General features: G+C 38.4%; 1 protein-coding gene across 1 annotated transcript; it reads left to right on the plus strand.

Annotated features, from left to right (window-relative positions):
- The first annotated feature begins 7,538 nt into the window (after positions 1-7,538).
- On the plus strand, positions 7,539-10,694 carry ccl25a (chemokine (C-C motif) ligand 25a). Its single transcript, XM_076295790.1, has 5 exons — positions 7,539-7,580; positions 8,515-8,591; positions 9,109-9,226; positions 9,436-9,532; positions 9,636-10,694. Exons 2-5 carry the CDS (start codon positions 8,528-8,530, stop codon positions 9,645-9,647), a joined length of 291 nt encoding a protein of 96 aa, XP_076151905.1. The 5' UTR covers positions 7,539-7,580; positions 8,515-8,527; the 3' UTR covers positions 9,648-10,694.
- The last annotated feature ends 1,528 nt before the right edge of the window (positions 10,695-12,222 follow it).

The following is a 12,222-nucleotide window of genomic DNA, read 5'->3' on the forward strand; positions in this document are numbered from 1 at the left end:
TTTTTTTTTCGGAAACGGAAAACCATGGATGTAGTGGAGGCTAAACGTAAGTAAACACAGTTTATCCAACTCTGAAATTTCAGAAATAGAGTTTATCCACCTCTTATTAGATTTTATCCACTCCTCAAAAGGGTCTATTCTACGGAGCCCTCCGGGTGACATGGGGAAAAAAAACAGTAATGGGGAAAAAAAACATGAAGAAGAAAAAAAAAACGATGCACTTTTGCGGGATCTCATTGCGGGATCTCGCAAAGTTTTCACCAAGGTGAAAAACAAAGGAAAGCACCGTAAGAGCTCCCCGAGAGAGTAATTGTATTTCACAATGCCTGAGATGGATATGACAGGGCCCCTACGGCAAAAACTCCTGGTAACCACATGTCTGGCTCTGCATTGGCTTTAAACACATCCATCACTCTTACAAGATGAAAGACCCCATAAGTATGTTCCATTAACAATGGCAGAGGCAGTTTACTTTCTGGCTTTTAAAGCCCTGCCTGAAAGTAAAGATGATGCTCATTAGTCAGACTATGCAACACTATCTTCACTTCAACACTACCCAGGTAGAGCCACAAAACACTGAGGCAATTAGCATGTCTCTATCTTTAAACCTAAACAGAGTAACAGTATATCATAATGACTACAAATCTCACATCTCCACAAAGCCTAAACACGCACACATTCCAGACTTTTCAGCACCTTTGCGGAGGAGGGTGCTAATTGCTGAGTTACTTTTATATCTTCCTGTTGTTTGGAATTAAAGCCAGTAATAAAACTCAGAGTATAATTTGAATTAAATAGAATCTGCATTTTATAATGACATCCTTAACCCAATTGTGTTGTCACCAATATTCAACAAGTACGCCCCGTATAGGAAAAACCAAGAAAAACTAAGGAAACGAAGGAATAACTTTCACTTAAAGGGACACCACGCAAGCCAGATGCTTTTTCTCTACGAAACTTCCCCTCGCTCGGTCTGAAGCTCTTTTCCTTTTTTTTTTTGCGTCTTCCGTCAAGGGTTTTCGCTGCTTCTTCGGCGGCTCTGCCATTATACACACGTTTGCAACAATCTAGCGTTTCGTTAACCTGCCTCTGTGCTGTAAACCGATCCTGCTTCGGTCGGCGGGTAGGATACACCGAACTTGCAAGTGGGATGTTCTTCCTACAGGCAGTATAGGTGCGGGCGAGAGAGCGTTCATTCGCCCCGTAATGAGTCATTTAACCATATACCGACTTACGAAGATGATTAATTAACACAAAAATTTTGCCTGGTGTCCCTTTAACAGCACTAAAATAGCAGCTCAGCTGAATTTCCAACCACAAATCTAAAACCTGTTAAATATCATAAACTTAACATGAATCTGGATGTTCTCTCTTAAAATACAGCACTTTATTAATGGCCAACGCTCTGTCCCTTCACCAAAAAATCTAGTTTGTTAGCACATTTCACCACAATGTTTTGATGTGTGTGTGTGTATGTATATATTTTGAGGTGTATGAATGTATGTGCTTGCTTTTTGTTTTAGTGCTTGAATACCTTAAAGGCAATCTTTCTTACCTGGTGACAGCTTTATTGGAATTATGAACAAAAGCAATCTCTGTCTTTTTGTAATGTTGACACACACTTCACTAATTCAGATTCAAAACAGATCAGGGCTCTTCCTGTTTAACTGTTAAACACAGAGGCAGTGACAACTTAACTTAAGGCTTAACTTTCCTCTGAGTGTATTTTGGTTTTGAGAACCTTTGAAAGTCCCCCTTAGTTTCCTGGAGATAATATCTTGTGACCACATACATTTTCTTGGTTGTGGTGTTTTCCAGGTTTGCAACTTCCTCAGTTGTAGTGTTTTGCAAGTAACTTTACTGGTCATCAATTACAGTAGCCTCTTCAAATGAAGTCTTAGACAGTCAGTCATGCTTTTGATACAGAAACTTATCCTAATAAAATCCTTTCTTGATTATTTGAAAGGAGTGCTACACACCTATTGATTCAGAACTGGTAATGAGCCATAGCCTACAGATCATATTTATTATAATGGAGACCAGAGGCGTATCAGGCTTTTTAAAAGTGGGGGGGTTGCGCAGGGATGCACACACATTGAGCGCTCATACCATAGGCTATGCCTCTATAGTTGATGACACCAAATTAAGAAGTATTTCCTGATTGGGGAAACTTTTTTTTATTTTTTTCTGTCCGCGGTTTCATCATACCATTCAATCTTGCTGCAAATGATCAGGTGTGTGAAGCACTGGCATAACTTAACTTCGCGGCTACGCGGCCCAGTAATCCTCTTGAGGAGGACCATATAGTTTGAGAAAAGCTGCAGATTCCGCTTGTAACGCTCCTGATGGAGACACAGAAGTGCAGCCTTGACTTGGTGCATCTGAGGCCAATGTGTTGACCTGCTGTGCAATTCTTGTCCATTAATTAACCTCAAAAAGCCAGACCTTTTTACTTTTCACATCTATTATTTTAGTCACACTCGTGAAATTATATATGACACAGAGCAGTAGCAACAGGGATCAGGGGGTCTGTGCCCATTGGGATGCGAGCATGCGAGAGGTGAAAATGGATACTAGCACATCTCTTAGGTGTTTGGAGCAGGATAATAGTGATTTGTTGTGACACCCTGCCCTGTTAGATCGATTGACAGATATTCCATACTTTGGAAGACAAAGATTAAATTATATTAGATTAGATTATAGATTAGATTAGATTCAACTTTATTGTCATTGTGGAGAGTACAAGTACAAAGACAACAAAATGCAGTTTGTGTCTAACCAGAAGCAATGTAAAGTATAGGTGGTGCATAGACAGGACAATATATATAGTGCAGTGTGTAGACAGTAGTATACAGTTGGTTTACAGAAGGTGGTTTACAGTAAAATTAAATATAAATATATGCAGTGTATTAGGAGTTACATTATAAGAGCAGAATAAATATGGCTATATGAACATGTGTAGTGTAGTAGCAGTAACATTATAAGAGTATAAAATAATATAGACATATGCAGTGTATTAACAGAATATTTTATATGAAAAACAGAATAAATATGGATATTCAGTATGAACTGTATAGAAAGATATGTACAGTATGTACAGTTATGTGCAGTGTGGTAACAGTACCGTACAGAAACAGTATAACATTATAAGAGTAGTAAGAATAAGTGTGCAGGATGAGTAGTATTAAGAGCAGTAGAATATGACTGGGGGGGGGTGTCTGTTGAGGGGCAAAAGTTTGCACAATGTCCGTCTCCTTGTTATCAAGTTATCAAAGACAGCACAATAAAGCCAAGAAGTATAAGTAAGTATAAGTATAAGTATATATACTCCTTTGATCCCGTGAGGGAATTGGGTCTCTGCATTTATCCCAATCCGTGAATTAGTGAAACACACTCAGCACACAGCATATTTCCATTGTGGCCCTCAATGTAATTTTGCTTCATTGTTCTTTATCTGCATCTACTTCGCTGACAGTGAAGTCAAGGTGTCCGGGAAACATTTTGGCCTGTCCATACTAAATCCATCATTGTCAAAAACTGTTGACTTAACAGACACTAATCTTGATCAGTGTCATCTATTCATTTTGTGCATGAAAATCACCTCAGCTGTGAAACACTAAAATGTCACTGAATGCAGAGAACGTGCCACTGCATATTCTACAAGAACATCTCAGGTTTCTTCTTTCAGTCTTTTTTGACGGAAAGAGAAGTTAAGCTCTCTGTTTGAGTCTGAGCTGATTGCTATTAACCCATCAGTATCACTTCCAGGAACAGATTCAACTACACAAAAGACACTTTTGATTCTGCTATTGAGATACTTCCCACACTGATTTCTCGAGTATTTTGATGTCACCATAATAGAAAGGAAAAAGGGAAGGTTACACAGAATGGGAAAATGACCATAGCGTTCACTCTTCACACAGTGGAGGAATCAGCGTGTCAACATTATTTCCACGTCCAATGGGAATTCATTTAAAAATTCACACAGATGAATAGAGTGATGGCAACAGACCCAAATTACTTTACAGTGATTTTATGCCAAAACATGTGTTTGAGGTGGAGAGTGGGGGAATCAATCAACCAATTACAATGGGGGGTGACTAAGTATCCAGATGGATTGAATTTAGGCAGGAATGTTTCTCAAGGTCCCCGAGTACTGAAAATAAAATCAGTTCTCCATCCACTACTGACCGAGCCCACATCTGCTTAGCTTCAGTCATTTTGCTGGGTATCTGCTGGTCTAGTGAGGCTGCAGTGCTGTCTCACCCCTTTGCCTGACCTTAGATGTCGGGATATGACAAGACAAGTCCCTCAATTGGTCACTTGTTCCAAAACGAGTACAATGATGTCATTTTGAGTGATTTGGCTACGCAATACCGGTACCCATAGCCTACTTGTCACACCCACATGAACAATAAATGGCCTATGAATATATCCCAAAACCCATGCAGGCATACTTTCAACCTTCCTCTGGCAACTGGGGCCCTGACATTCTTAACCATACCCTCAAGTGTCTCTTGGCGTCATTGTTAATGCAGTACTCATGATCTTGTCACTGATATCATACCAGTAGAAAATACTTAATCCCTTGACAAATACTGACTCAACATGAAGAAGAAATGTCTTCATTTTGTCTTGTGAAAAGTAGTGTACACATTTTCTCACTGTCTTAACAAAGAAAAGTCTTTTCAACAGCTCTTCCCAGAATACACAAAGTGAACAAATAGGCTGAATGCAAACCAAAACACAACAGAAGCGAAAGAGAATTGAACAGAAAACACAAGTGTCTGTGTCAGTCTCCAGGAGATTTATATATTTTTGCCACACTTCATTGACTATAGACCATACGTGAAATCAAGATCATATCCACAGAGAGCAACGCTATCAGGTGTCCGCTTCAGTATAATGATCTAAAGCTTTTTGCAACTGGGCAGAGAGTTCTAACATGTTAGCAAAACACAAGAGTGTGGGCGACATTTAGAGCCTCATGGAAAGATGTCTCCAGGATAAAGGACAACAATAAAGATGATGAAACCTGGAAACAATTACTTGAAGGCAGTCAAAGTAGAATATAACATTTGTGTGTGTAAATTAGGATACACAATTGCTCAATAACAGTTTCTTTCTGGTATCTGGTATAATTCTATTGACTGAGTAATCCCTTCTCAATTCCTGACCCCAAGATTAATTATAATACAAGAATAGCAATCAATCATAATCCCTTATCAGATACATTAGACCTCTCATCTGAGGCTAGTCTCAAGATAAGACTATTTATTGCAGCGGCAGGATTGCTGTCTTTCTGCCTTTATGAAAAATAAGAGAACAAAGAACATAATAACACAATAATAGCCATGATGTCTGACACCCACAAAATAATGATGATTACTTTTAGTATTCTTTACTGTTACTGTTTACGTTATTGCACCATTACATTTTAAGTTTTCCACATTATCTAATCCAATTTTTTATCTTTAGCATAAAGCTTATACATATGAAAGAAATTAAAAAACAAAACGGTACATTTTAGTATGATAAGCTTTATATTGTTGTCTATGTCATTGATCAGTGGTCAATGCTTCTTCATTTAAAGAATCATACCAATTTAATAACATTGATTTTGAAAAGAAATATTGACGTTTGATTCTCCATGATCAGTGTCATCTATGATCAGTCAGTGCACGGTTAAAATACAGGTTACAGAATACACTACCTTTTTTTCATTTTCCAACATATTCGGAATACTTACTTCTTGTTGTCTTACACTGAATGGCTGTGGATGAAACAGTCATGTCAGACGTTAAGGTTGCAAGACCAACAGCCAATGCTAACACATTACGTTGTGTTGGCAGTGGTGTATTTTTCTATACGGCTAAATCTCTACAAATACATTTTTAAATAAAACTTTGTAACACTTTACTTGATAGTATCGACATAAGAGTGACATGACACTGTCATGAACACATGCCAGTGTCATGACACATGAAACCTAACCCTAATCCTAACCTCTAACCCTAATCCTAACCCTAACCTTAAACCTAAACCTAATTTTAACCATAACTTCTTATGACAAAAACCGAATGTCACTTAATAAGCATTATGTCATAAATGTTTATGACTTGTTTATGACACGTTCATGACAGTGTCATGTCACTCTTATGTCGACACTGTCAAGTTAAGTGTAACCTAAAATTGACCAACACAAGAAAAGGGAGCTACATGCCTTATATGTAGAACACTGTCAAGAAATTTGAATCTATAATTGGCCTAAAATGTGCTGGCTAGATACAGACCCCATCAGTCTATAAACAAAACTGATTTCACATTCCCTGGGAGTTTTATTTAACTTATCAATATAACCAGAAAGAAAACAAGAAAGGAGGCTCCAGAGTTTGGCATAGAAATATTTGAATTTGAGTTTGTAAAAGCCTTATATCAATTATGAAGTAATCCCTTTGACTCTGAGTTCAATTCTGACTGTATCTCCACATTCTTCTCTTTCCTCTCAATCCCTCTTATCACGCCCCTTGATTTGACTTGACTCAGAACTATCATTCTTTCTTATGCAAGATAGTAGTTATTATTACACCATTGTCTTCAATTTGCAATGTACCTTGATTGTTGCTTTGGACAAAAATGTCATCTAAATGAATAAATGTTAAAAAATGTAAAAAATAAATACATAGTATAGTATATTATACAATATTGTGTATTCTAAATACATAATCCTATTCCAGGTATTCCATTACTCCGTAACACTGTCCATGATTAGTACACGCAGAACCCCCCCCCCCCCCCCCCAAAAAAAAAGAAAAAAAAAAAGTTGCACACAATCTGAACTCCTGGTGTCCCCATCAAACAAGGGCATGGTTTCGACAGGTCCATTGAAATTCATGAGGAGGGAGAGTCGGGGTTCATATTTTGTCAAGTTTGAACAGCAGTGTTTGTCAGATTGGGTTTCCGTTTTAAAAAATCAGCCTGGGCAGGTAATTTTTATAAGTATGTGGCAGATTTCACCTCTTACATAATAGCTGGCAGTTAGTGAATGGCCTTTTGAATAGAATAATGTACAAAGTACACACTTATGTGTACTTATGACTTAGTTGCATGTAGCTATATTTTGAGAAAGTGAATTTACTTAATGCTTTTGTTTACTGTATGTCCAGGCATCATGTGCAAGACACAAAATCCTCTATTTATGCTTGCAGATGAATGAGGATGTATAAAGTCAGAGAGCGGCTACACATCAAAGAGAGTTGTCACCCGTCACAAACGATCAATCTTTTCCTTATCAAACATTTTATGACTATCCAGTGCCACCGAGGTCACAAACTGCAATGAAAAGAATCACTGTATTGTTCAGACTCTTCTTTTTATTATCATTTCAACACTTTTTTTCATAATCATTCTCCAATCCCGAAACCTGTACATGCGTGGGTGTAAATGTTCATGGAAGATGCTGATTGCAGCATAAGGTCTGTCAGGAGGTGTGTCCCAAGTCAGGCTACCTGAATATATAAAGCAAGCTGGTTTTCCTGCAGAGCCTCTAAAAGGAGTTATCCAAAGACCAGCAGACAAAGGTAAGACTCTCAGAGCATGCAGATTAGATATGAAAAAAAATGTTATTTGAAATGTTAAATTATGATGGTAAAATACATTGTATTCATATTCAACCAATGACACTTCCCCAAATAATTCAGTGAGAGAGCTGAAAAAAAAGATGCCTATGGTTTGCCCTAGCTGTGGGTTGTTTGTGTAGTGAGGATCATCATTTGAATGCTTTTTAACATTTTAAACATATATCTGAAAAAGCTGTACCAATACTGCAGGGAAGAGAGTAAGTAGATCCATTTCTCAGTAAGATCAGGATCTTTTTATTCTTCTTGGGGATTCTTGGAATTTCATCACATACTTACTGTCGTGCCAGCTTTCATTTCATTTTATACACTGCAAAACATATATATCTTACCAAGTGTTTTAATCTTATATTAAGATAAAAAAAATCTAGTTAGTATTGTTTTTAGTATTAGTATTATTGTTAAAAGATACTTACTTTGAGCTCTCTTGTAAAATAATCTTCTTAAATTAAGAAATAAAAACAAGTAAATGTATATGCCAGTGGAGTAAGTAATTTCAATTTGATCTTAATTTAAGATAAAATTGAAGATTTAAGACCATTTAAGGTAAATGTACTTACTCCACTGCAGATAAATTTACTTGTTTTTATGTCTGAATTTACCAAGATTTTGACTTATTTTAAGTTAAATAATCTTAAAAGAAAGCTCAAAGTAAGTATCTTTATACTAAAAAATCAATACTAACTAGAATTTTTTAAATCTTAATATAAGATTATAACACTTGGTAAAATATCATTTTTTGCAGTGTAATCTTGGATTATAGGAAGAGAACAGTTTTTTCTCTCTTTTGTCACACATCAGAACAAGGTTCAAAGCTGTTCCTACAATGCCAGACAAAGCCATGATGGGAAACTCTGTCTTCTTTTCTTTTCTGCAGCTCTGAAACAGCCATGAGGTTCTACACGCTTCTCTTCCTTGTCATTCTCACGTGTTTGTACCTGACTGTGGCACAAGGTAAGCTCTCTGTTCATTTAGCAGCCGGATCTTACATATCGAAACATAAGAAAGTCTGCACGTCTTTGATTCCTTTCAAGTTACTTATCTCCACTTTATCAGGATTCACTGGACAATCAAATGTTGTATAAGAAAATCGTTCACAGTTGATTTCCTGGCAGGTTTTTATTGCTGCAGCACCTCATTGAAAATTGATTGTATGTCGGCCTGTGCTATCAGTGCAAGGGAGTCGCATTGTTTGCTTGTGATAGTATTTATATTGCTATGGTGTGTGATGATTAACCTGCAGCTGTTGGAGTACTTGTAAAGTTAGTAGGTCAACCAATAAAGCTCAGGGCTAAAGTGGATCTCTCCCCTAAACAACAGCCTTCGCTATCTGATATGATACAGAAACGTGCCTGAGTGTAAACGATAGAGGCATATTAATATAGCAACAGGCAAGCCTAGTGTCAGGTAAAGAATTAGCCGTGATGCTCTGTTGTTATGCTGTTGAACGTGGTGGCCTTTCTGTGCCCAGGTTCCTATGAGGACTGCTGCCTAAAGTATGCAAAGAAGCCCTCCCATCATGTCAGGAGAATGGTCATAAGCTACCGGAAGCAAGAGCTAGATGGAGGATGCAACATCCCTGCCACTGTGTAAGTTTCCATCATCGTTCAGTGTAAATATCAGCACCATGTCTGTTTTTGTGTGGCTATGCATTCCATGGCTCAATTCTAAAGAAAAGTCTGTGTTTTATTTGTATACTTTGGAGCACTCAAAAAGAAAACATGTACTCTGTTCAACTTGAACAAGGTGAACAAGGACAAGAACAAGGTGTCTTAATCTCTCGTGTGGACCTTGACAGGTTTTCGATTAAGCGAAGGGGTCGTCAAGGTCGAGTGTTCTGTGCCGACCCAAAGCAGCTTTGGGTGCGGGAGCTCATGAAGAAACTTGACAAGAAGGTACCCTTATACCCTTAATCAAAACATCTCTGGGGCTAACACAATTCACTGGTCCAAAATGTGATATATAAGTGTTTTATTCAAGTTGTTCTTTTTTTTCCAGAGCATAGGATGATGGAGAGAGAGAGAGAGAGAGAGAGAGAGAGAGAGAGAGAGAGAGAGAGAGAGAGAGAGACAGCGTTAACAGCGTATAGTGAACAAGATTTCCACCTCCTCCACGTTTTTGGACACAGACTCCGTTTGCCTCCCCTGCTCATCTGATCTCGTCCTCCTGCTTAGCCAAACTCTTCTTTTGTTATTGCCTCTTTTGCAGACACACAGACTGGTATCTTGCCAATGAGACACACCACTGGCAAACTGACACAACTAACACAGGCAGTGATGCTGGCTGAGGGCCCACTATTATTGAAAGAGAGAGAGAAAGAGACAGAAAGGGAGAAAGAGAGAGAGAGAGACATCCAATGTAACTGAAAATTGTGACTGCACATTATTGACACCTTGTAATCTGTGTGTGTGTGTGTGTGTGCGTGTGTGTGCGTAGAACAGAATGCTTCTCCGTTTCAATGATCACATTATCACAGAAAATGTTTGAACAAGCCCGAGTGAATCTCACACTTGCAATCTTCAGAGGCGTTTACTCCTCTCTACCACTGACAAACAGACAAGGACAGGACAGGGAAAGAATGTCTCTCAGATACTTAATCAAGGACAACCTTTTGACTTTGGAGTGTTTTACAAAGAATCTAGATTTATGTAATAATCAGTGTAGGAATTCACCAGCTGATGGCTTAATAAATTATCTTTTCTTGTCTCTTGTGTTATATTATTGCACTTGAAATATGCATATTATAAGTGAAGTCTATCATAAAGTCCTGTGGGTAGAAGCTGATGTGAAACAATGTTTTAATGCAATGCTGCGGTGAGTTTGTAAGCAGAAGTTATATCTTTATTGTTGTGGTGTAACAAATGCTGTAATCAAATTGCATGTCCATTTTATAGCATCCTAAAAGCTCAAAGGTTAATAGCCCTGTTAACTTCTGGAGTGCCTTAATGTATGTACTGAGGTTATCTTTCTTTGTTGCCTTTGAAATGTATTGTAGATATTCAGGCTTTTTTTTACTACCACTTTTTGTAGAAATTGTTAATAAAAGTTTAAAAACAACACTGGCTTATCGTATTGCACATCATTTTCATGTTTCATGTCTTCTGAGTCTGTTTTCTATGTGTACTTGTTACACTTTCATTTCCCACAACTCAAAATAACTGCAGCTGTGTTAAAAAGAAGTCAAATTCACAGACACAACAGGACACACATTTTGGCATCAAGGTTCTTGTCTACTCAGTGGTCACATGCAGACAAACATGCACACACACAAACACACACACTAAGCTCTCTCTACTCAAATGCATATTGATACTGAATGCAATTAAGCACACACACACACACACACACTCACACACGCACGCACACACACGCATGCACACACACCGATGCGCGCGCACACACACACACACACAGAAAGATGCGTGCACACATGCGCACACACACACACATACACGGACAAAGATGCATTGACATCTCTGTTGACAGTGAGCATGCTGATTCCTGCTCTTCTTTCATGTGTCATATTTTGAGAGCGTAGGTAATGGGTAAAGTCCCTTTTTTTAACCTGAACAGACTTCTGCATTTCCCGCACATTCACTAAACCTGTCCAGGCCTTGTTGACTTTGCTGATAGAGATCTCAGCCATCGGGTCCTAGGCTGCGGCTCCTAATGTGATTAATAGCTTTAGCCCCAGGCATAATACTAGGCTCCTATTCTTCCTTCATGCCTTGACCATGGTAAATCAATGGAAGGTTTTTACAGCAGATAACCCAAGGCTGTGCCTGATTTTAAACAACACGACATCCTCAGACGACACCGCAATACGGACAATCATTCATATCATTATGCTTGTCATTGCTGGGGTTAACCAGGGATGTAGTGGAGGCTAAACGCAGTTTTACGCACCTTTGACATTTTAGAAATAGAGTTTATCCACCTCTCAAAAGAGTTTTCACCAATTGCAACTTTTAACATTTAAAAATCACACTGTATTATCCACAATCACAACATGTACACTCAGCAACACTCTAAGAACCATTTAATACCACTTGTATTGTTATAAACATTGGACAATAACCTCCACCATCATCAAACATGTTCTGATTGCCTTTTCTAAAAAAACGATACCGCGGTGCAGTCCACCTTACCATGAACACAGAATTCATAGTTTACCCACATCTTATTTTACCACTGCATCCCTGTTAACGGCAGTGTACTGGAGTGAGCAAATGTACGTGATGCACAGTGCCTCTTTTGGCTCTCTCCAAATTCAACGGCAAGCATGAAGTGGAGTGAACACATGGATATTTCAGATTGCGGATCAGTGTAAAGAGGGCTCTTCCTTGCAGTCCTGTTGAGAGAGTCTAAGAGGAATACGTTTGAAGATGTCACTTGCATATATTTGATAATGGATTTGGACTACTCTCCTTTCAGAAGTAGGGCAGGCAGCCTTGAAAAGTGGGTCAAACTCGTAGCTGTTGATTATAGAGACTAATGCTGCAATTTAGGCCACTTATATCAATGGCCTGCAGTCACTATGCAAAGCTCTTGTGCCAAGAAGGCAGAGCATAAACATTTCTCCTCC

Source organism: Alosa pseudoharengus, unplaced genomic scaffold (assembly GCF_046254945.1).
Source record: "Alosa pseudoharengus isolate Yale_2024_CS ecotype anadromous, Long Island Sound unplaced genomic scaffold, YU_APseudo_1.1 YU_APseudo_1.1_scf_2, whole genome shotgun sequence".
Classification (NCBI taxonomy): Eukaryota; Metazoa; Chordata; class Actinopteri; order Clupeiformes; family Clupeidae; genus Alosa; species Alosa pseudoharengus.